This window comes from Dromiciops gliroides, chromosome 3 (genome assembly GCF_019393635.1).
Source record: "Dromiciops gliroides isolate mDroGli1 chromosome 3, mDroGli1.pri, whole genome shotgun sequence".
NCBI classification, from domain to species: domain Eukaryota; kingdom Metazoa; phylum Chordata; class Mammalia; order Microbiotheria; family Microbiotheriidae; genus Dromiciops; species Dromiciops gliroides.
Window position 1 is genome coordinate 454,791,524 of NC_057863.1, and position 26,114 is coordinate 454,817,637.

Consider the following 26,114-nt stretch of genomic DNA (forward strand, 5'->3'; position numbering starts at 1 on the left):
CTGTTGAGCAATATCTGTATAACCATAGCTGTTTATGTTTAGTTTTGTCTCCTGACAAAACATGTGTTTTCTAGTGTTTATATTATATTGCTAATTTCTTAAAAGTGGGGGCAAGAGGTAAGGTTTTCTTCCATTGCCATTTTCCTCCCCAGAGTGTCTAGGAGATTACATTCTACATATTAGATGTTCAAAAAATGTTGACTAACTTCCAATAAAACAAGAAAAAGAAAGGTCAAGGATCCATTAACTTTCTTTTGGTATAATTTTTCAATTAACTTTAGATCATGTTACAAGGTTTCTTTTACTCCAGAGACTCATTACCTTTTCCAGTGGCTGAGTTTCTAACATATTTGTAGGAGGTAACTATCAAAGGTGATATAAATCCCATGTTGAGCCAGAGCCAGTTTACTCTTGATCCTGATTATTTGCTGGAGAACATGGTTGCTCCTTATTTTTAGTCTTATGGAGTTAAGAAAGCTATGCCCTGAGTGCATTGCAGTATAAAGAGTACTGCTTTGATGTCAGAAGGCCTGGGTTTGAATCCTAGGACTGCCACTTATTAACTGTTTGACTGTAGGCAGTCTTACTGGGTCTTACTTTTCCTTAATCTATAAAATGAAGCAGTTGGATTATATGATTTCTCTAAATATTTGGATCCTTAGATGTCTTCACCAAACCATTATCCATATACTATCAATAGATTGCTCTAAAACCTTCTCAAAATGTAGTTCCATTTGCAATCTGCCCCATGGGCAGCATGTTGTAATGGAATTGAATCAAACAGGATTTGAATTCCAAAAGACATTATCTTGCAACTACCTTCACCACTTAATTACTGTGTAACTTTTGGCAGGCCATTCAATCTGTATAAACTTCAGTTTCCTTATCTGTAAAATCTGTAATTCCTGCCAGTATCTATTGTACTGAGTTGTTTTCTGTTCAAATTAGATAAGTGAAAGTACTTTGTAAATTGTAAAGGAATATATATATGTCTTTGTTCATTCTTTTTTTCTGTCACATTTTACTCTTCTTGCCTCCTTTTGGGATTTTCTTAGCAAAGATACTGGAGTGGTTTGCCATTTCTCTCTTCATCTTATTTTACAGATGAGGAAACTGAGACAAGACAGTGGCCCAAAATCAGACAGCTAGTAAGCTCTGAAGCTCCATTTGAACTCAGGACTAGGAGTCTTCCTGACTCCAAACCCAGCACTCTATGCACTATGGCTCCACCTAGCTGCCTTAAAGAATTATATAAATATATGTAAAGGAGAACATACTTGTAATTTGCTTAACAGTGCTTAGTGCATAGTAAGTGCTTAACAAATGAGTATTCCAAATGCTAACATGGACTTGTGATCTCCATAATGTGGATATTCCCTTTAATGGGGTAGGATAGACCCCAATTATGCCTGCCTATCCTGTATCACTCTTGTCTATACAAGTTCAACACAGGGGCTCTACCAATGATGCTAAGTAACTTACTTAATTTTTCTTTTTATCATGAATATACCAGTGGAATAGGGCAGTGTGACCCGGGCAAGTCACTTAACCTTATTTGCATATAACATGTGTGTGTGTTTCTGTGTCTGTGTATGCTTTGTAGGTTGTTCATATGTAACTTTCTTTCATAATCTAAACCTAGACATTCTTTAGCGTCTTGGTTTTTCCTGTGTGGATGATTAAATAAAGTTCATTTGAGTAGATAAGGAGCCTCATCAAGGAAGCTCTGCAATGCTTGATTAAACTAGTGCAATGTTACCTACAAAAAAAGCACTGTCTGAGAGAGTTCAATATCAGCAGGGAATCCTTCAACTTGAACTCTGTGTTGGCTCTCCTCCATGACAGTTGTGGCCACCTTTGTCAAGCATATGTCTCCCAATTTTGATGTATGTGTGGAAAACACATTTTTGGAGGCATTTTTGTCTGTCAAATTAACTTTATAGACACACAGACACACAGACACACAGACACACATATATATTTTCCACAAACAATAAGCACGGTAGGAGCTTGTCTTCCCTTCATCTTTCGGTCCCTTGTGTGGTGGTAAAGATAACAGTTTATTTTGTAATGTCACTTAGAAAAGCTTGACATTTCCTACTAATATTATATATATCCTTAACAAATGTATAGATTGTGATAAAAAAATTTGTGTAGGTGGGAGAATGGGTATATAGGTCAGTCAGTAACTACTGATCTCTCATTTGTACTTTTTGTTTCAGTCAATCCATCAATCGACCAACATGCATTATTAAGTACTTCTTAAGTACCAGGCTAGAGATACTTTTTTGAAAAAGTTGTTTTTAATAATAATAATATCAATTAGCATTTACATAGCTCTTTAAGGTTTGTGAAGAGCTTTACACATATTTTCTCTTTTTTTAGGATTATAAAATAATTTCTTTTTCTTTCTTTTATTATTTTTAATTCATGGAATAAAACAAACATTTCCACAACATAGCACGGGCTAGCATTACAAAGAAATACAACAACACAAAAATAATCCCTGCCCTCAAGGAGCTTAAAATACTAATGGAGGAGACAGCATATAAATATATAGCAGATCCATAGCGATACAGAGTACAAGGAAGATCATCATAGAGTGGATGGGTGGGCAATGAGAAAGGCCTCCTGCAGTGGGGATGTCAAGCAGAGGGGAGAAGAGAGAACATCTCATGGAGGGGAGACAGTCAGTGTAAAAAAAGTATTAACAGGATTTGAGATTTTTTCTTATGTCTGGTAGCCTCACCTCCTTTAGGTAACTATCAGTTGCTTCCTCAATGCCTATCTCTTTTAGCACTAATCATGCTCACACTAATCCAGATGCTTTTCTTTTCTTTGTTCTCTCTGGTGCCATTTCTATAAACACATACAAGACTGTGATGTGCATGTCCAGCTGTGATGACTCCACTTGCCTTGCTGGCTGAAAGAATTCATTGTAAAAACTTTGAAGGTCTTTTCCGTTTTTCTTCTGTTTGTTGTCCTTTCATTTTTACACTTAGTTGCTTGCAGTATATAAGTGCCTCTCTTCCTCTTAAGGGAAAGGGGAAGACCAATTGGTGATGACATAGCTGTTGCCATCTTTATAGATGCCTAAGTTATTGTAGTTTTTGGCTATTAGTAATAGCAAGGGTAATGATGGTGATGATGATTGATGACTGCTGAGTTCTGTGGATTTCATAACTACTGTATAAAATAGCAGCTGCTTTTATTTTTTTTTCTAAAGCTGCTTCTTTAGAGTTAAATTCTGCCCTAGGATTTGATCATCAGTTCTATTTATATCCTTCATAATTGGATAAACTTTGACCTTGTCACCTCTTCATATTTCCAGATTTAAGAGTTCTAATCTTAGAATTCTGTTTTCATTTGGAAATCTTTCTGGGTCTCATTCTTTCTAATTACCTTCATTTGGTTTAGTTCTCTTGTAATAAATAGGATGATGAGCAATATTAGAGGTACATTGCACTGTGGTTTTGTACAAGGGCAAGGTTATATTTCTTGCTTGAATCAGACAAATAATTATGGAGTGCCTACTAAGTGCAAGCCTCTTTACAGTGCTCTGTGTTTCAAAGAATAATGAACCAGGCAACGTTCTAGGTGCTGGGGAAACAAAGGCACGAATTAAACAGGCCCTGTTCTTAAGGAACTTCTGTAACGTAGGCCGATATATATATATAGATAGATATAGGTATAGATATAGATATATAGATATAGATATATATACAGAGAATAAGAATATCTTGTATTTGAATTACTTTCACAAACATAACTTCATTTAATCTTCACAGCAAGTCTACCATAGAGGCCATGCAACTCTCTGGTTAGATAGTTGGCCTCAGAGTCAGGATTACTTAGCTTTGAAGTCCTGTCTCTGATACATACTGGTTGTCTGGTTGTCAGCAAGTCACTGAACTTTTCAGTACCACAGGCAACTAACTCTCTAGGATGAGTAAACTATTATTATTAAATGCCTGCTATGTGGCAGGCAGTATGCTAAGTGCTGAGGATACAAAAAGAGATGGGGTAATCCCTGTTCTTAAGGAGCTTACTCCATCAGACTAACATAAAAACATTTTAATTATTTCGAGGAGGAATCACCCAGTAAAACCAATCTTTTGAAGGTGACAAAATATTTAATTAATGGGGGTGACCTTGCAAAAAAAATGATTCCTAGATAGCTTTCCTAGGTTATAGTTGTTAGATTTTACCTCTCTGGTTTCTTCAAGCATAAAATCTATCACCCAGTGATTTTATTCCATTATATATACATGTATGTGTGTATGTACACATATACAGTGCACACAACACAATGTAACACATGTAGTATATGTATGTATATGCATGTATGTAAATGTGTATATGTATACAGACATACCCATGATCTAGCTTCTAAATGTATTACTTCAAATGCAGACTGCATTTGAGTTTACCTTCTCCATTATTTCCCACTTATTAGGGTTGTGAAATTTTTTTTGCAAGGTCAGTCCCACTGGTTAAATATTTCATTAGTGAGAAAAAGCTCAGTGTCACCTACAAATGAGTGATTTTACCGTGTGGTTCCTCTTCAAAATAATTAAAACGTTGAGTAAGACTAGTGCCAGAATAGTTTTCTAAACAGCCTTGCTGTTAATACTTTTCTCTTTGAGAAGGACTGATTTTTTGTTGTTTTATTTCTAGTCTCAAAGTCAATTCCCATTCTTTGACAAAACATTCCCTTGGGGATTTAATTTTTCAAATATTTTTCAATGCCCAGGAGACGATATATTTAAGTGACTTGATTCTGCTCATGGGCACTAATTTGTACTGATGGGAGTATCTGCATCATTAGTAGAGACATGAAGGCCCAGAACATAAGGAAAAATGTGGCATGATACATTTTCCTTGTCACTTTTTCTCCAAGGATTTAGACTCTCCTCCCACTTTTCAATTTATAATAATGTTGGATTATAAAATGTATCATTTTGAATTTTGAATCAAATATTAAAAATAAGGTATTCCTATATTGTTGTCTGGCCTTCCATTGTAATAAATAAATAAACATACATATGTACATATTTAAATCTACATATAAATGAAATAGTATTTCTAAAAACTATGTGGTAGAAATATTTTTATACAATGATATTTAGCATTAGCCCCTTTACAAGGAAAAGCAAGGAATAAGAGTTTTATTTTAGAGAACAAAGTGCATGACTGTTCCCAAGGGCTGCTATTTTCAAGAAACCGAAGAATTTAATACCACTTTGTTTTAGTTTTTCCTTTTCTTTTGACCTAATGATTGGTGGCTATCTCACTGTCTTTCTGATTAGGATTAAGCACAAGTTCTTAACCTGGGGTCCATGAACTTTGTTTTCAAAAATATTTTGATAACTATTTAATTATAACTGGTTTCTTTTGTAATACTATTTAAAAGCATTATTCTGAAGAGGAGTTCATGGGCTTCATCATCCTTCAAGGGTTCTATGACACACAAAAGAGTTAAGAACTCCATCAGGGAAGGAAAAGGGAGGGAATGTTAACAATCAGATCCACTTTTGGGGGTGGGGGGGGAAGGGAGGAAGTATTAAGGGGTAATGGTGTCACTATTCTGTACAGCTTTCTTCTTCTGGGCCTGACCTGGACCTCATCTTCTTGAGTTCAAATTTCACCTCAGATACTTAATAGCTGTGTGACCCTGAGAAAGTCACTTAACCACTCAAGTATCTTTTTTTGTGTGTGTGTGGTGCAATGGGGGTTAAGTGACTTGCCCAGGGTCACACAGCTAGTAAGTATCAAGTCTTTGAGGCTGGATTTGAACTCAGGTTCTCCTGAATCCAGGGCCAGTGCTTTATCCCCTGAGCCATCTAGCTGCCCCCCACTCCAGTATCTTTACTAAGAAAACCCAAATGGGATTGCCAAGAGCTGGACATGATTGGAAACAACTGAACAACAACATTTATATACCTGGTTATAAAGACAGAAATGAAAGTCTTTGCTATAAAAGAGCTTATATTTTATTTGGGGGAAGAAATATATACATATACATATACACATAGACAAAATATTTACAACTTAAATCCAAGGTAATTTTGCATGGGAAAAGAGAGCTAACAAGGCGATGAGGAAAGGATTCAATGTAAGTAGTAGTAGTAGTGCTTGAACTAAATTTTAAAGAAGGAGTTCTAAGAGACAGGGATGAAGAAGGTTGTGTATGAGGGACAACCAGTGTGTAAAATCATTGAAATGGGAGTTTGAAATCCACGAAGATTAACTTGAGTATAGTTCTTTGTTAAAATACCAAATGAAATTTATTTGTAAATCAAATTATTCATGATACATTTTATATTTGGAAAAGGTACTGACAATTATAAGCTTTGCATATATTTATATTATCCTGAAAATTTCCATTTTCAATTTCCTTTCATTAACTGCCCCCCCCCACCCCCAAAAAAAGACAATGGCCCAAGTTTCTTGAAATTAAAGTCTATAATTAGGACTTTGAAGAGATATTTCTAACACTATTTCAAGAGGCAGAGTAAGCTAAAGTAGTTGTTTTGAAACTCCTAAAGGCTTATATTTGTAAAATGTAATATAACTATATAAAAACTACAAAAATTTGAGATTTATTATTATTGTTGTTGTTATTATTATTACACAAATTCAGGGAAGTTTTTTAAGGAAGCTACTCATTTGTGACTCAGAAAAGACCAGACTTGTCATCTGGGAGTAGTAAGCAGAAACATCTTGTGTCCATATTAAGCATCTTCAATCCCTGCAAATGAACAAAATATCAAGTAAACACTTCAGAGACCTCATGGCTATTAACAAAGCAGAATCAAATTTGCCAAATATATGGCCAATAAATATTAAATGAAAAAAAATCCATCATAGGGAAGAAAACATTTTTATACTTCATACTCCTAGGGTCTCGATTTACAAATTAAAATGTCGCTTGAGCGAGTCTTATGTTTCTTTCTTTTTTAAATCCTACTGAACTTTATGTATATTTAGAAAACACTGGAATAGGGATTTAGGAGAGGGGATTTTTTTTAACCTAATATGTATCTTTTTGCTTCCAAAAAAAAAAAAGGTGCAAAAAGATGAGACAGGATCTTAATAATGACAATAAGGAAGCCCCAGGATAGGAATTTCTTGACGTAAAACAGCTAGTATAAATTATAATCTTGTCCACTTACCTAGTCTGCCAGTAATAGGTGAGAAGTTTTTTATGCACAAAATGTCATTAAGTCATAACAAAGTTCAACTGTTTTCTTTTACAGACTTGGAGACATTCCTACACAGCTTCATATGACATTTATGATTTAAATAAGAGGTCAGTGACTTTTCTTTTTAATAAAATCATCCAGCAGGGGTTAATACTAGTTTAGGGAGGGGGAAAGGAGAGATCATAGTGAATCATCAATATTGTTTATTGTCTGTTTCATTTTTCTTCTAGAGAGTTGGTTGTAAATGAGAAAATTCCTAATCGTGTACAGAAGATCTCCTGGTCACCAGTTGGCCACAAACTGGTTAGTAAATGTTGAACAAATTGAATGTCCTGTTGTGATTGTTATAGAGAGGGACAGTGTTCTGATTTTAGAACATTAATCAAATTCTCCCTCATAGGATTACATTTCTAGATCTGCAAGATACCTTAGTACCACTTAATCCAACTTCATCATTTTACAGGTGAGGAGGAGGAAGTAGCCCTGTGCATTGGGAAGTTAAATGATTTGCTCAAGATCAAATAGTAATTGTCAGATAGGAATTGAACCTTGGTCATCTGTCTCCAGACCTTGGGCTATCTCATTACTATAGAAGTAGAGAGGGCCAGCCAATACTCATGGTCATTTTCTTTTCTTTTTTTTTTTTTTAGTGAGGCAATTGGGGTTAAGTGACTTGCCCAGGGTCACACAGCTAGTAAGTGTTAAGTGTCTGAGGTCGGATTTGAACTCAGGTACTCCTGACTCCAGGGCCGGTGCTCTATCCACTGCGCCACCTAGCTGCCCCTCAAGGTCATTTTCAATGTTGATTTATTTAATGGATTGCAGCATGGCATAATGGATAGAGAGCTAACTTTGAAGGGAGGGAAGCTTGGTTTCAGATACCACCTCTGAAACATAACTGGCTTTGTGACTTTTGGCAAGTTTTTTAAACTAATTCCCAGTACTTTAAGCAACTCTCCGAGTTACAGAAGGGGTTCACCTTCATTAGTAAAGGGAGTTTCCTTTTCCCAGAGCTCCCTAGGCCAATAAAATCACAGGTTCAGTTTTTATCCTATCACAGCTGCCATTACCAAATAATTCCTTATCAAATGGCCAGATTTTTGGCTTGCTGACAGAAAAATCGATTAATTATATTCAAGAGGATGAGAATAATGAAATAATATACCAAAATTATGGCATGTACTTAGAGGAAACTTTATATCCTTGAACTATATAATTAGTAGAAGAGAAAGTGAAAATATTAAAAAAATTGAGTGCAATTAAAAAAACAACAACATGGGGCAGCTAGGTGGCGCAGTGGATAAAGGAGGACCTGAGTTCAAATGTGGCCTCTGACACTTAACACTTACTAGCTGTGTGACCCTGGGCAAGTCACTTAACCCCAATTGCCTCACTAAAAAAACCCAACAACAACAATACAACCAATGAGTTAATAATTCCAAAACAAACAGTAAGAACTTTTGAAAATTAAAGGTGAGATCAGCAAAATTCAATTAAAAAATTAATAAAACAAAGATCTATAAAGTACTGCTAGGAAAACTGGAGGGCAATTGGAGAAAAACAGTTTTTGGCTCACTTCTTATATACTATAATGAATTACAAATGACCAAATGAAATAAGTAAAAAAAATTGTATCATTAAAAAATTAGTGGGGGGCAGCTAGACAGTGCAGTGGTAAAACACTGGCCCTGGATTCAGGAATACCTGAGTTCAAATCTGGCCTCAGACACTTGACACTTACTAGCTGTGTGACCTGGGGCAAGTCACTTAACCCTCATTGTCCTGCAAAAAAAAAAATAGTGGAAAATGGAAGTTTGGATTTGTAATCCACTGTAACAATACTAAGAATATTATACATGACAAATAAGACTACTTTCATTACATAGAAACTATGTATAGCCTTTGTACAAGTAAAATCAATGCAGCTAACATAAGAAAAGTCAATTTGATTTAATTCCACAAATGTTTATTAATAGTCTGTTAAGCATTGAGAATGCAAATACATAAATGAAAGTCCCTGCCCTCAAAGGTAGAGGTATTCTAATTCTAATCCTGTGAACTCACTTAGGCAAAGTCAAGGATGAAGAAGGAATGGTGTGTAGAAGGAAGATCTAGTAGGCTAGTTTGCCTGGGATGGAGAATGTGTAAAGAATAGGAAATAAGATTGGAAATGTAGGTTGTGACAGGTAAGAGTGAGGATTTTTAATTTTATCCTAGAGGTAATAGGGAAACACTGAAGGTTTTTGAGTAAAAGAGTGTTACAGATAGATGTTTTAGGTATATCACTGTCATAGCTATGTGCAAAATGGATCAAAGAGGCTGGAAAGTGGAGGTAGGGTGACCAGTTTCAAGGTTTTTTCAGTAGCCCAAGTAAGAAGGCCTTGAGCCAGTACTGTGTGAGTGAAAACAAGGGCATTTGAGAGGTGTGGAATTTGGTTCAACTGATTATATATGGTGGTTGAGAGAGAAGAATGAGTCAGGGAAGACTTCAGGACTGGAAATGTGGGTGACCAAATGGATGCTGTTGTCATAAACAGAAATGGAGTGGTTTTGAGAAAGGATGGGTTTGGGGAAAGATAGAAGGAGTTCCGTTTTAGACAGGTTGAGTTTGAGATGCATTTTGAACATTCAGTTCAAAATGTTCAGTAGGCAGTTGGTACTACAGAGCTGGAATTGAGAGAGATTCGGGTTTGATGGGTATACTTTGGAATTGCTTATGTATAGGTAAAGAATGAACTAGTAAGTAAACTAGAGAGCTAATGAGATCGCCTAGGGAGAGAATACAGAGGAGAGAAGAAAGCCCAGGACTAAGATGGAGCTTGTAAGCATACCCACACTTAATGGGTAATCACCCCCCCCCCCCCAAAAGGGAGATTCTTTTCCATCTCAGTAATATCCCTGGTTGTCATGCAAATCAACTTGGGAAGATTGAAAAGGGATGGATGCTGGTGACCTTTGCCTTACTTTCCAAGAGCAAACAAAATTGCATAATTATATATATTTTTTAAAAACCAAAAAATTAAAACCACAAAACTCAAATAAAAAGTATTTGACAATGTTGATACTTTCAGAGCACAATGGAAAACAACTAAGCTTTGAGGCTACTATACTTTAGGATGTGAGATAGAAAACACTTCATCAATCAGCATTCAATTTATTAAGGGCCTGTTATGTGGCAGGCACTCTGCTAGATGCTGGGGATACAATTAAAAGGAATCAACAATTCTTACTCATTTTGCTCATCTTTGGGTCAGGTAGTTAACTAAGCCTAAGTTTTGTTTTTTTTCCCTATATGTTATAAGGATTTATTTCTCCTATGTTTTGAAGATAAAATTTGTAATTTTAAATAGCTGGTTTAAACATGTTCTAATGTATTATTCTTATTGTTCTTTATAGGCATATGTTTTGAATAATGATATTTAATATAAAACATGAACCACATTTCCCAAATTTGAGGATCACCTACAATGGAGAAAGAAAATGTAATATATAATGGAATATCTTGACTGGGTTTATGAAGGTAGAGTTTAAAAACTTTTTAAAACCGAGAAAATATGAATGCTTGGTTAAAAGTTGATAGATTTTCTTAAAGGATTTTGAAAATATATGTGTAAATTAGAAAATTATCCAGCCAATTTTAGAATATGCAAATATGTTAATTTATAAGCTGAACAATTGCTTTTATACTACCCTGTCTATAAATTATTAGACCACAGGGGGTTTGGCAATAAACTTTTAGGGCCTGTGGCCTTGCTACAGAATTAGATTTAGGTAGCTTCCGAGCCCTTGGAGACAGATGAGGTGAACAAATTGAAGTCAAATTATTTTTCCAGCCAGATCTGTTTTAGTAACAGTAGTTGATAAGGAAAGAAAAACAATGTCACAACATTCTACACAGAGACAGAATAAGATTCAGGGGTGGGGGCATCGGGGAGAAAAAGCCAGTTTTCCAGAGAATTTGTGCCCATTTTGCTCTTAGCAAAAGCATGGTTTCCTGTTTTTAAAAGTGGGGAAAATGATTAGAGATAACATTTGTTAAAACGTGGAGGTCATTAGTATCAACAGCTTTTGAAAGTGATGTTTTAGTGTTGCATGCACAGTGAATGCATTGATCAAATGTATAGTAGGCTCTTTTGCAGTTGCCAGACTAAAAAAAGGGATTTTGAGAAAGTTCCCATATTCCCTGAAGGTTGTTCTATTCTGATTAAAGAGATCCAACCTAATTACTATTACTTGTTCACAAATGAACCATTTTCATAAAGAAAACTCTCCACCTTTCAACTGCTTGAATCTAGTGTTTTCAAAAAGCCAAAGAAATACTGGAACAAAGAAATTCGTTCCTCATGGAGAGGTAGTGTTAGAAAAGACTTATATGAGACAATTTAGTTCAGTCCTCTCATTTGGAGAAGAGTCCGGATGCCTAGAAAAGTGAACTAAGGTCACACAGTAGCACTGTGACCTGAAGCCTGGTTTCTAAGATTCTTGATTATATTATCTGATGGTTGTGAATGACATTAATTTACTTTTCCTTACCTAGGTAAGAGCTTTAAACTTTGCCTGTATCTAATCTGAGAATCAGTCACTCTGCAGATACATATTTTTAATGGCTCTGGGTGTATTTTCTTTTTCTTTTTTTTGGGTGAGGCAATTGGGGGTTAAGTGACTTGCCAGGGTCACACAGCTAGTAAGTGTCAAGTGTCTGAGGCTGGATTTGAACTCAGGTCCTCCTGAATCCAGGGCTGGTGCTCTATCCACTGCGCCACCTAGCTGCCCCTCTGGGTATATTTTCTAATGGAGTAACTACATGCTATACAATAGAGTCACAGGATAAATAATTATAATCCCATAAGTTCCACCCTGTCATTTTGGTCATCTTCCCGGACAGACTTTGTGCTGAGCTGTAGAAATCTGTCTTAAGAACCAGAATGAACAAACCATGGAGCTTTTAGAGACTTTTGGGGTATAGAAATGGAGAGAAACTATGAATAAACATCTTAGGGGACTTGACCTGAAAGGGTCAGTCCTCAGGTAGTTTGTGGATTGAGGTCACAGAACACTGAAAAATTTTCCACAATTGGTTACATTTCCAGAAAACCTACCAATTAAATACTCATTTGATTTTAAAAGCATCTTCTTTTTGTTAACTTAATAGAAGAAATGGTAGTGAAAATAGCATTGGTTGTGAAATCAGAGAATATGATTTTGTGGACAAATCACTAAACCTTTCAGGTGAGATTTCTTATTTGTCAAATGATGGTGTTCAATTATATAGTCAATAAAGGCTCTTCTAGCTCTGGAAATTATCATAATGATAAAAAGGAATTTTGATTTGGGATGGAAGAAAAGAGATAAGTAGGTGAGAAAATTTCTTTAATTGAAATCCTTAATTCTTTTTTCCCTTTTCTCTTCTTTTCCTCCTCTTCTGATCCTTTTAAATTCAATTCAATTCAGCATTTTAATTACCTGTTTACATGCAGAGGATCTTCTAGGTAGGGGAGATTACAAAGAAAAGAAAGGACCTGCTCTCCTGGAGCTTGGGTTCTCTTTATCTTCCTTCAGAACATTAGAACATCCTTCTCCTCTTCTCAAATTCAACCTTCAGTTCTTCTACATCGTTTTTCCTTCCTCTTGCTTTATCTTCTCTGATTCCTCCAGCACTCCATAGCCCTTTTTCCTGAGACATAGAACTCAGACTATACTCCTATTAGACATTTGTGAGTTGGCCTGGGAATCTAATCATCATTGATACATAGGAAAATGCAGTTTAAATTCTCAAATCTTAGCAGTTAAAGAACTTTAGAAACACATTTCATTGGAAAGGATACCTTATAAGGAAATTATTTGGGAACCTTCTTTCTACTCCAAGTTAATTCGAGTAGACTTTGATTTATAATGATAACTCACATTTATTTAAAACTTTAGGATTTATTTTTATTTATTTATTTAAGTTTTCAACATTTGTTTAGATAAGATTTCCAATTTCAAATTTTTCTCCCTCCACCCCTCTCCTAGAGAGCAGGTAATCTGATATAGGTTATATATATATATATATATATATATATATATATATATATATAAACATTAAACATTTCTACATTAGTCATTTTATACGAGAATCAGAGCAAAAAGGAAAAACCTCAAAAAAGAAAAACAACAGCACCAAAACCAAAAGAAATAGTATGGTCCAATCAGCATCCATATTCCACAGTTCTTCTTCTTCTTTTTTTTTTTTTCTGTATTTGGACAGCCTTTTCCATCATGAGTCCTTTGGCACTTTCTTATACCATTGGATTGGTGAGAAGAATCTAGTCCATCACAGTTGATCAACACACAATGTTGATGATACTGTGTACAATGTTCTTCTGGTTCTGCTCATCTCATTCATCAGTTCATGCAAGTCCTTCCAGGTTTCTCTGAACTCCTCCTGCTCATTGTTTCTTAGAGCACAATAGAATTCCATGACATTCATATACCACAACTTGTTCAGCCATTCCCCAGTTGATGGGCAACCCCTCAATTTCCAATTCCTTGCCACCACAAAAAGAGCCGCTATAAATATTTTTGTACATGTGGGTCCTTTTCCCTTTTTTATGATCTCTTTGGGGAAAAGACCCAAAAGTGGTATTTCTGTGTCAAAGGGTATGCACAGCTTTATAGCCCTTTGGGCATAATTCCAGATTGCTCTCCAGAATGGCTGGATCAGTTCACAGCATTAGTGTTCCAATTTTTCCACAGCTTTTCCAACATTCATTATTTTCCTTTTTTGTCATATTAGCCAATCTGATAGGTATCAGGTGGTATCTCAGAGTTGTTTTAATTTGCATCTCTTTAATCAATAGTGATTTAGGCATTTTTTCATATGGGAATAGGTAGCTTCAATTTCTTCATCAGAAAACTGCCTGTTCATATCCTTTGACCATTTCTCAATTGGGGAATGACTTGGATTCATATAAATTTGATTTAGTTGCCTATATATTTTAGAAATGAGACCTTTATCAGAAGTACTGGCCATAAAAATTGTTTCCCAGCTTTCTGCATCCCTTCTAATTTTGGATACATTGTTTCTGTTTCTACAAAACCTTTTCAATTTAATGTAATCAAAATCATCCATTTTGCATTTCATAATATTCTCTATCTCTTGTTTGGTCATACACTGGTTTTCTTTTTAATCCTCTGTACTTAACACATTTACTTATATGTGTGTTTATACATTTAAGAAGGAGTGAGGTGGCACAGTGAATAGAGTATTGGCCCTGGAAGTAAGAATACTCATCTTCCTGAGCTCAAATCTGGCTTCAGACACTTCCTAGCTGTGTGACCCTGGGAAAGTCACTTAACCCTGTTTGCCTCAGTTTCCTCATCTATAAAATGGTCTGGAGAAGGAAATGGCAACCCACTCCAGTATCTTCATCAAGAAAACCCCAAATGGGGTCACAAAGAGTTAGATATAACTAAACAAATAACATTCAAAAGCATTATTTTTAGAAGAAGGTCATAGAATTCACTAAAGTGCCCAAATGGTCCATGACAGAAAAGGTTAAAAATACATTGTATAAGGGACATTTAACTTCCCAAAGAAAAATTTTTTTAATAGCAGCAAAATCTCTTAACAGAGGAAAGCATACTGAATCTGGAATCAGGACGACAAATCCAGTCTCAAGACACTTACTAGGTCTGTGACCCTAGGCAAGTCACATAACCTTTGTTTACCTCAATTTCCTTATCTGTAAAATGAAGATGATAATAGTATCTACCTCCCAGGGTTATTCTGAGAACCAAATGAGATAATATGTGTAAAATGCTAAATGTTATTACAATGAATGGGGAAGATTATTTTGGGTCATAGTGCTATATGGTATTGACATCCATTGAGGGGTCATTTTCCCTTCCTTGTCTAATTGAAGGCAAGTTATGTAGAATAAGCATTGTTTATGCTTTTTGAGCATCTTCTACTTGTTTTCCTTTACCTTAACCACTGTTTCAGCTGGGGAGGGGAGGGGGGCAGGAGGCATGGTACAAACCCAGAATCCTGGTAGGTGGGTTGCAGCAAGGATGGCTTGGTGAAAGAGGATGCGTTGACCTAGTGAATATTTGAAAATTGGGGTAGAGGATCGAGAAGAGTCTTCCATACTTTATTGAATTGGTTTTTAGTAGGTTTTAAAGTATTAAAATGTAGGAGATTCTAAAATGTTGAAATTGAGAATGGATGATTTACTTTGCAGTGGTGACAGAATATATAACAGTGGAATAAAACAGCATTATTCTATTTAGAAGTCCAAATTCAGAAAATATAACTTACATTTATTTATATGTATTACATTGGTTTTGGAAGCCCAGAAAATGTAAAGTGGTTAATTTACTTGAACCCTACTATAATTACTTAAGCTAATGAGAACAATATTTGGGATGCCAAAGCCAATTTATCAGATATTTCTTGTAACTGAAGAATTTATATCTTTTTTTTTCTCCCAGAGGAAATCTTTAGTGATTACTCCGCTGTGTGGTGGTCTCCAGACGGTACTTTTCTAGCATATGCCCAATTTAATGATACAAAAGTTCCGATCATGGAATACTCCCTTTTTGATGAATCATTTCAGTACCCGAAGACTATTCATCTTCCGTATCCAAAGGTCTGTGTTCTATTCCATATAGTATTTTGGTAATTTGATTAAAAGAGAATGGTTTCCTTTAATCCATTCCTGCTAATGAAAATATTGTCAGCCTCTCTTCAACAGCTTGCTGTGATTACTCTTGCTGAAGTCAACAGCATCTGGCAATTTTAAAGTATTTTTATTATCCCAGGAAAGAGTGTGATTTAAGGTTTTGTAATTTCTCCAAAAACTTTGAGGAATGACAAGCAGAAAAAGATTGGAAAATGCTTTTGAAAGAGAGATAGGGGAAATGGAAATGTTTGAATGAGGCATCTCTAAAAGCGAAAGGGGGGAGTAGGTAATGAAATTAGATGGTCTCAAATGAAGGAAATGATAGTTGTAATAGTCAAAATTGAACAATGGGAGTGATGTATACTGCTTTGTAAATTCAGTTTATCCTAAGCCTGGAAATTGTCTTTGTAGGAGCTTAGTATGTAAAGTTCAGAAGGATGTTCCTAATAGGTCATTCAGAAAATTTTTTTTATTTCTTTTTTTTTTTAAAGAATTCATTTTGGGGCAGCTAGGTGGCACAGTAGATGGAGCATTGGTCTTGGAGTCAGGAATACCTCAATTCAAATCCTTCCTCACATACTTACTAACTGTGTGACCCTGGGCAAGTCACTTAACCCTGATTTCCTCCAAAAAAAAATTAGTTGCATGCTCTGTGTTCATAAGAATTCTTGGGGACCTAAGAGGAGGACCCTTAGAGACCAGTGAGTATAAACCTGTCACTTTACAGCTGAGGAAACAAATCCATATAGATGAAATGATTTGCCCAAGATCACTCAAATGAATAGAGCAGCAGAACTGTGATGCAAACCTGCTTCAAGTTCATTTCTCTATTTACTACACCTGGGTGCCTCTCAAACACATTGTTCAGATATTAAGCAGACACTGATTAATTACCAACTCTGTACAAAGCATTGTGCTATTTGCTAGGCATAGAGAGTCAAAAATGAAATAATCCCTTTCCCAAAGGACCTTAGTTTAAGAGGCAAGTATAAGGAAGGAACATTGGCTTCAGGAAGGCTTGGGTTCAGTACTGGCCCAGGCAGACTGGCATATTGCTGGCCCAGGCAAGTATTAACCTTAGCCTCAGTCTCTTCATCTCTATAATGGAGCTAATAATAGCACTTCAAAAGATTATTGTGAGGCTCAAATGAGGTAAAGTATGTAAAGTGATTTATAAGCTATAGTCAAATGAAGTCAACAAACATTTATTAAGCATTTCCTGTATACAGATACTGGTAATACAGTTCAATTCAATAAATATTTATTGTCTGCTATGTGGTCCCACCTTATATTCTTTTTTTTTTTTTTTTTTTTTAGTGAGGCAATTGGGGTTAAGTGACTTGCCCAGGGTCACACAGCTAGTAAGTGTTAAGTGTCTGAGGCCGGATTTGAACTCAGGTACTCCTGACTCCAGGGCCGGTGCTCTATCCACTGCGCCACCTAGCTGCCCTCCACTTTATATTCTAATAAGGGAAGAAAACACATTAAAGAAATTGAAAAGAGGTGAGGGGAGATGAAGATACCCAGCTGGGGAGCATCACAAAAAGTCTAGGAAAGGCAGGAGTGCAGTCTGGAGAAGAATGAAAACATGGCTGGCCTGGGTATATTTAAAATGAAGACTCTAGGGAATCAGAGGAAGGAAGAGCCTGCTGCTACAGAGGGTATTTCCAATACATGATTGACAAATCCTGGGAGAATCAGGACTGTACCTTTAAATTTCATCTACCCTACAAAATAATATTTCAAAAACTGTTGTTTCTTAAAATCGCAGGCAATTGGAGCCTAAGCTCATCCCCTGATCATTTTAAAAAAAAAAAAAACACTTTTTAAATGTTAAATATTTCTCCTGGAAGGAAGAGGAGGTGGGATACAGAGACACAGATAAGTGTGTCATTTTGAGGAGTGGGAGGGCCGTAAGTACAGGGAAATGAATGAGTCAGAACTTCCTCTAGGAAGGACTTGAACACATCTGTCAAGGAAGATTGGGATTCCAGGAGTCTCGGAGGTGAGAGGGGAGTGAATGCAATGCAAGGAAAGGAGACAGACAGCCTGGGCAAAGACACAAAAGACAGGAAATAGAAGGTCAAAATTCATCCAGCTTTTTTACTTAGAATTTATTTTAGAATTCTACCATGGTAGATATATATATTTCTTTTGTTTTTGTTTTTTGCGGGGCAATGAGGGTTAAGTGACTTGCCCAGGGTCACACAGCTATTAAGTGTCAAGTGTCCGAGGCCAGATTTGAACTCAAGTCCTCCTGAATCCAGGGCTGGTACTTTATCCACTGCGTCACCTAGCGTCCTCCTGTTCTTTGTTATTTTTTTCTTCAGAAATTTCCCAGGTGGTTTGGAAAGAATACTTCATTTGGCACCAGGGGAACAGAGTTTGACTCTTGGCTCAGTCATTTATGACTTTTGTGACCTTGGAAAAGTCATTTAAACCTCTCTACTCTTGAGTTTCTTCATTTATAAAATGAGAGGGTTGGACTAGATGACTCACAGTGTACTCCAACTCTATGTCTATGATGTCATAGCTGGTCACTAAGTCTTCTTACAGTTTGTGTTTCAAGGTGGCCAACTGTCCATAACCCCTGGTATTTGAGGATCACAGTATGTTTGTCAGTAACTGAAGTAAACGTAAGCATTCTTTGAGAATTGACTCCATGCATAGGCCACATGAACTGGAGGTGTTGGGAGGGCAGGAGGAACCTGGCCCAACTCACTCTCACAGAGACATCAATCAAATCATCCACCCCAACTAAAAAGAAGTGATAAGATGTTCAACCAATTGATTAACCACTTGTTTGATTAATTGGTCTCAGTCACAGAATTCAGACTAAGTGTGAGAAATAATTGGATTTAGAGTCACACTAGAAGTATCCTATTTGGATGGGCTAAGGAAACGACCATGTGATCCCATGTTAGGGATCACTTCACCCTTACAAATAACAATCTTCTCTATGGGCTATAAAAAAAAATCATGAAAACTGGTTACTTAGAAAAGGACTACATTTTTCAGTGAATTGACATGGTCATCTACATGAACATCAAAAGACAGGGCTAAAGAATGTTGTCATTCCTAAGTACTTTGACTTGGTCTGCATAGAAGGAAATACTTGATTTCTTGGTGCATGATAGTTAATTTAGAAACAAGGAACATAAACAATTTTAATGTATTTGGTTGATAGAAATACTCTGTGTATTCACAAAATACCACTCATTTATATATTTTTAAAAATATTTTTCCCCTAGGCAGGAGCACCGAATCCAACTGTAAAACTATTTGTCGTTAATACAACAGCCTTCAGTGAAAGTACTAATGGAACTTCAGTACAGATTGTAGCTCCTGCTTCTATGTTAGTGAGGTAAGGTTGTTGGCTCTGAAGATTACTTTAGAGTTTCTTAGCGATCATGTTGAGATTTCTCAGATTATAGGTTTGCTAAGTACAAGTTACTTCAACAAGATTCTAGATGTGCATTTTGGTTTAAAGTTGTCATTTTTTGGTTTTAAAAAATTGATGAACTTGGGTGCACAACTATTTAAATTCTGTTGGTTTCCATGTACAAGTTATGTACCAGCCGCCCCCCCCCAAAAAAAAAGTTGGGATTCCATACATCCATGGGAGGATGGTTGTATACTTCACTGTTGATTATTTATTTGAGAGTCCTTTTTTTGTGTTTGTGATAAATTCATAGTGTTTTTGTTTGGAAATTCTCATTTGTTCCTGAAACATCCTTCCATAGAACAATATCCCTGTGGTTATAATAAAAAAAAAAAAGAATTCAAAACCATAAAGCAACTGTGTGACAGGTGGCAAAATGTCAGAGTTGGAGTCAGGAGGATCTGAGTTCAAAATCTGTCTCGGACTAGCTATGTGACCTTGAGCCAGTTATTTAAATGCTCTCAGCTTTAGTTTTCTCATCTGAAAAATGGAAATAATTGTAGTCCTTCTCTTACAGAATTGTCAGGATCACATGAAATAAAAAAATCTCTATCAGTGCAAGCTGTTACTATTAGGATGTTAGGGCTTATGTATTATCTAGGAAGTTTATTGTATTTTACAAAGGAAATTGGTATTATTAAATAGTTAGATTCGGACACCAACAAGATTCAGGACAAATGGAAATCAAAAGAGCATTGAGTTGGAGACTGTAAAATGTAATATCTGAATCTTTGAGGTGTTTAATGTTTCATTTTGACTTTGTATTCCTAGAACCTAGTAGAGTGTGTCAGACACACTAAGTTAAAGTTAAGTTAAATTGTGTTAAGTTGAATTGAGGACTAACCTACAACTTTTTAAGTGGTAAACTATAGTAATTATGGAGGGTTTTTTTAATTCTGCTATAGGTTTTTCATTTCATATTTTCCCCTACTTGTGTGTCTTCTTTTCCCTTAAATCAAATGTGTATACCGTACAAGTTGTACATTAGTTATTAATTCCACAGGTTGATGAGGCATGTCAGGATTTTCAATTGAGATAGAGAAACCCAGTTAAATAATTAAAACTAAATGTTTGTCCTAACACACTTAGTTTGTTCAAAGACATAGATGTTTTCCCACCAGTTTTAAGAATTGTTTTGGTTGATCATCTTTCTAAATTTTGGCAATGGCTGAGACACAGACACATACCATTTGATTTTTTTTTTTTATGCTTATTGTAAAAGCCTGCTGGATGAACTCTTATTTATCAACCTAAATTTTCAGGGAGGATTTTTTTTTAAGTGTACCAGTGTGTTTACTGAGTAGAGTAAACTCAAGCAAAATTGTTCTTGCATTGTTTTTCTTTTTTCTTTTTCCCACCTTCTATTAATGAAACAACAACTTGTCTTTGTTCTTTTACATTCCTTATCCTGAACTGGTGGTAAAGATTCTCTGGTGTTAGGTCAATTCAAGAAACATTTATTAAGCGACTTGTATTTGCAAGATGCTAATCTGTCATTTCCTCATCAGACATATTTCCAAAAGAACTTTAAAAAAAAACTGAAAATGCCATAGAAACAAATACAATTTTACAAAAAATTATTCCAAGCACATCACTTGATTGTGCTAACGTCAAGCGAAGATGCCATATTTCCAAAACCACCCAGCTATATTTTGGTACTGTGACATGCTTTATTTTCTGGGCAGCATTAAAAGAAGGAGTAGTGCTAAGTTAATTCAAGGAATACTTGCCAGTCAGTAAAACACATCAGTTAAGCACTCTTTGGTATGTTACCCAGCAAATTCCCCTGAAATATTTAAGAAAAAGAGCATTACATTAACTTTCTCTCCAGCCTAACCAATCTAGTACTATGATCAATTAACCCCAGTTTGTCTTCTCTTCTTCCTTCCTTCCTTCCTTTGTTTCTTTCTTTCTTTTTTTCTCCCTTCCTTCCTTCTTCCCTCTCTCCCTCCTTCCTTCCTTCCCTCCCTCCCTCTCTCCCTCCTTCCTTCCTTCCTTCCTTCCTTCCTTCCTTCCTTCCTTCCTTCCTTCCTTCCTTCCTTCCTTCCTTCCTTCCTTCCTTCCTTCCCTCCCTCCCTCCTTCCTTCCTTCCCTCCCTCCCTCCCTCACTCCTTCCCTCCCTCCCTCCCTCCCTCCCTCCCTCCCTCCCTCCCTCCCTCCCTCCCTCCCTCCCTCCTTCCTTCCTTCCTTCCTTCCTTCCTTCCTTCCTTCCTTCCTTCCTTCCTTCCTTCCTTCCTTCCTTCCTTCCTTCCTTCCTTCCTTCCTTCCTTCCTTCCTTCCTTCCTTCCTTCCTTCCTTCTTCCCTTCCTTCTTCCCTTCCTTCCTCCCTCCCTCCAAGATTGAATGTCTCTATCTTGCCCAGGCTGGAAATGCAGAGGTCTCTTATAGGCCTGATCCTAATAATGATTGACACAGGAGCTTTGGCCTAGTCTGTTCCTGAGTTTGACTAGTTCATGCCCTCCATAGGTACTGAATTTAGTGCAGACAGCCAATTGGCATGGCTTATTGCAGCTCAGAACTCCTGAGCTCAATTATTTCATCAGCCTTATCCTTCCCAGTAGTGGGGATTACAAATGTGTGCCACGGTACCTTGCCTTCTTCTGGTTTCTTGAGCAATATAGCTTAATACAGGTTAAGTATTATATAGTTTTAGTATTTCCCCCCTAATTTGTCCTCCCACATAGAAAGGTTTAAATCACTCTTTGAAATAAAACAGACAATGAATGACCTGTAGTATGCAAGAATCACTGCTTATTCTAAATTTCTTCATAAAGTTGAGTAGATATGTTCTTTTATTCCTTTGTACTGAGTTCTTATAGCTCCTAAATTTAAAACAGTGAATAAGTTAAAATCATTCAATAATCACAAAGAAGTTCAGAATTAAAAGTGTCTTTGATTTCAAAATAGTCCACAGAATACCTGGAGAAGAATATTTTTTATTACATACTCCGCAAGTGGTCGTTCAGACTTTGTATGAAGATTTCTAGTAAAGGGGAACCTACTTCTTCAGGTTAACCCATTTTCCATGGCTCTTATTATTAGATATTTTTTCCTTATATCGAGACTAAATTTTCCTCTTACAGCTTCTATCCATTATTTCCAATTCGTTCCCCACCATCTCTCCCCTCTCCAATTCATTTTCCATAGCAGAGCTGCCAAAACACTCTTCCTTAAAGCCCACATCTCATGTTAGCTCTGTACTGTGCCTCCTAACCTTACTTGCACCTGCCCCCTGCCCCAATGACTATTGTTTCTGGGATGAAATATAAACTCTTCTATTTTGTATTTAAAGCTTTTCATAACATGTCCCTTTCGTGCTTTTTTTTTTTTGTTTTTACAGGGAAATGAGGGTTAAGTGACTTGCCCAGGGTCACACAGCTAGTAAGTGTCAAATGTCTGAGGTCGGATTTGAACTCAGGTCCTCCTGAATCCAGAGCCGGTGCTCTATCCACTACGCCACCTAGCTGCCCCCCCTTTCGTGCTTTTCTAATTGTCTTATTCATTACTCCCTGCCTAATACTCTGTGATCTGGCTATGCTGACTTCCTGTTCTGTATTTGTATAGCTCCATTTCCCACCTCTGTGCTTTTGTATTGGCTGTCCTGTATGCCTGGAATGCATTCTCTCCTCACCTCAGCCTCTTGAAATCCCTAGGTTCCTTCAAGATTTGAATTCAAGTGCCAACTTCTACAAGAAACCTTTTCTGAGCTCCCTCTTTTCTAGTACTCTACCTCCTATTATCATCTTGTCTTTGGGGTATGTGTGTGCATATGCATGTGCATATGCATGTGCATGCGTGTATGTGTGAATGTGTGTGTGTGTGTGTGTGTGTGTACTTGAGGGCAGGTGCTGTTCTACTTTTTGCTTGTGTGTTCCTGGCACCTTATAAGTTTTTTAATAAATATTTAATTTATAATTTGGCAATTTCTCCTAGTTTTAAGTCATCATCAACTGTGATAAGCAGTTTTATCCAAGTCATTGATAAAAATGTCAAACAACCTAGGGCTAAGTGCTAGAGGTGTCCTTCAAATATTATATCTACCCCTCTATACTATGCTTTGGCCCGGCCATTCAACTAATTCCAAATCCTTCTCCTTAGACTATCATTCGTTTCATGTATCAGTATCCATTCCATATCTCTCCCAGTTGTTTTCCTAACCATGTTGGCACTCAGTGATCATTGCTTCTTTTTCCACGTGTTTATTGATAATCTCCTTAATGATATATATGTAGGGCTTGACCAGAATCAAAGTCAAACTTACTGACCTATTGTTACAGACTTCCTTTTCTTCCCTTTCTTGGAAAACCAGATATTTGTTCTCTTATCTTATGATGCCTCTCTCTTTCTCCACAGCCTTTTAAAGGTCACTAATAGTTTGGCAATCACATTCACTATCTCTTTCCATATCTGATTTATGAATTTTATTAACTGATAGTGCCCAGTGGGAATCTCAAAAGAATAGTTGTTGTTGTTGTTGTCTGATTCTACATGACCTTGTGGATTTTGTTCATGGGTTTTTTTGGGCAAAGATACTGGGGTGGTTTGACATTTCATCTCCAGTGTGCCCCCTTTTACAGATGAGGAACTGAGGCAAATAGGGCTTAAGTAACATGCCTAGAGTTACACAGCTAGTAAGTGTCTGCAGCCAAATTTGAACTCAGATCTTCCTGATTTCTGCCATGGTGCTCTATCTACTACACCACCTACTTGCCCTTCAAAAGAGTGGATTAATGTTCTGAAATCTACTACTATTTGGAGAGATGTTGGGCTAGATAATAGTATAATCAGATGAATTCAGAATTTTTTGAATGGCCAGGCCAAAGATTAGACACTAATGATTTAATAGCAACTTGGAAAGAGTTCGCTAGTGTTTTAGTGTGGGCATGGTGTGGGCACTAAGTGTACCTTTGTGTAGAACAGTGTGGGACACATATACTGAAATGATGTCAGGTGGGACTTCTGACTCATACTATGTTCAGTTGTGAAGTTCAGTCAGGTACTGCTAAGCAAAAGATGGAAGAGAAGGTGCAGAGGCCCCAGGGATATTCAGTGATGCTTCTAGTCCATTATGTAAGGATCAAAGACTACATGTAGTTAGTGGTTCTTTATCCTTCCAGCCAGTCCTCCTTACTCACATTAGTCTAAGGTTCAGAGTATACTTCTTTCTTTTGAGGTAGATGATACAAATATTCTTATTCAATTTTTAAAGCTGAAGAAATTGATACTTCAAGAGGTGATGTAACTTACTCCTTTTTATATAGCCATTTAAGGGTTTGGGAGCATTATTCAAACCTGGATCACTTTTGCTAAGTCCAAAGCTCTATCTCTTTTACTAGACTTTTATCTCCTTAAAGTGGGGCACTGTTTCCAGGCTGCAGTATCCCAAGCTTAAGAAGTTCTAGGTGCTATGATTTAAGGAGAATCAGGTTCTTCCCTCGCCCTGCCTGTTTCCTGGACCTAGATGACCCCAGACCAATCAACCAGCTTTATGTGTTGTGGTTGTCAGCTCTGATGAGCCTGTGCCCCTCCCCCACTTGGGCCACTGCTACTTGAGCCTACCTCCTGGTTCTCAGCAGGGGTGTAAAATCCAAGTTCTGCCTTAGCACAAGCATAGACCCCTGTAGTCTCTTCCCTGCCCAGGGCTCAGCCCACTCACCAGACTGTGAGCTTAGTTCCAGATGACACTGGTGCTTCAGCTGATTCAGAAGCTCTGGGGGTCTCCTTCTATGGTGAGGTCTTCCTGAGACTGGATCTGTGTCAGGGTGACTGTGGGGTTGGGCTTGACTCCTGTATCAGCACAGCAGCTCCCTCCTTCTGACCTTCCAAGCCGTTTTTGATTAGAAGATGATTTCAGCACATTCTTCTGTGAGTTTTGCTGCTCCGGGCATTTTCCTATGGCGTTATTTGGATGTTTTTTGGAGCGATCGTGTCATGAGTTCGTGCCATTTCTTAAAAATAACAAACTTTAAATCTCTCCACTTATTCCAAGCAAATGAGTTGGTAGGAAAAAGATACTGAGGCAATCTGTATGCCGGGGCCCAAAGCTCTATCTCAAACACTATATGCTTCTCCCATTTGCTAATACTTCTCACCCTCTTTTGTGAACTTAGTTGTAGACTCTAGAGATGGAAGGTGTCTTGGGAATTGCCTACTCTAATTACATTACATTACATTAATTACATTAATAAAGATGAGGAGACCAGGTCAAGCTGTAGGGACATGTGGGGAAGCTGGAGCCCAAAGAGGGAAAATGGAGGGTATTGTAATTCAGAGATTGACAGTATCCCTCAATTTCCACTGATGACTTACTGAATTAGTCAATTGACAATTTGCTGTTGCTTGCTTGGGTCTTATTTTTCTATAAGTTAATAGAGTTATACCTCATTTTAGGAAAACCTAGGATGGAAAAGCCACATTAAGGATGATTTAAGAAATTGATAAAGACAATTGATATGAAACCTATATAGTAGGAATGACTTTTTGACTCATCAGTTTCACTCATAGCATGAAGAGAAACAAAGGCTTCCTTTGTTCATTAAATATGACTTGCTTATGAAAAATCATGTTAGCTATTTGAAGGACAAATCTCTTGTATAAAGTGAACTATAGCCCATATTGCAATAACAGCAAAGTAAATTGGTTGTTAGGGAGAAAAAAGGAATAGAGGCTCCCAAAACCATTTCATTTCCAATGCCTGGAATGCCCTTTCTCATCAATCTGCCTTTCAGATTCATTCCTTTCTTGTCTTTCAATTCTCAGCTCAGGAATTACATTCTCTGTGAAGCATTCCCTGATTTGGTATAA

The 26,114-nt window shown here is 36.8% G+C and overlaps 1 protein-coding gene across 1 annotated transcript in view; it reads left to right on the forward strand.

Moving 5' to 3' along the window:
• Nucleotides 1-26,114, forward strand: part of DPP4 (dipeptidyl peptidase 4) — a 119,169-nt gene that overhangs the window by 37,200 nt on the left and 55,855 nt on the right. The window contains 8 exon segments of the mRNA XM_043991255.1: nucleotides 7,260-7,312; nucleotides 7,436-7,508; nucleotides 10,602-10,625; nucleotides 10,627-10,677; nucleotides 10,679-10,708; nucleotides 10,710-10,725; nucleotides 15,678-15,835; nucleotides 19,120-19,232. Of these exon segments, the coding sequence (XP_043847190.1) occupies nucleotides 7,260-7,312; nucleotides 7,436-7,508; nucleotides 10,602-10,625; nucleotides 10,627-10,677; nucleotides 10,679-10,708; nucleotides 10,710-10,725; nucleotides 15,678-15,835; nucleotides 19,120-19,232 (518 nt within the window).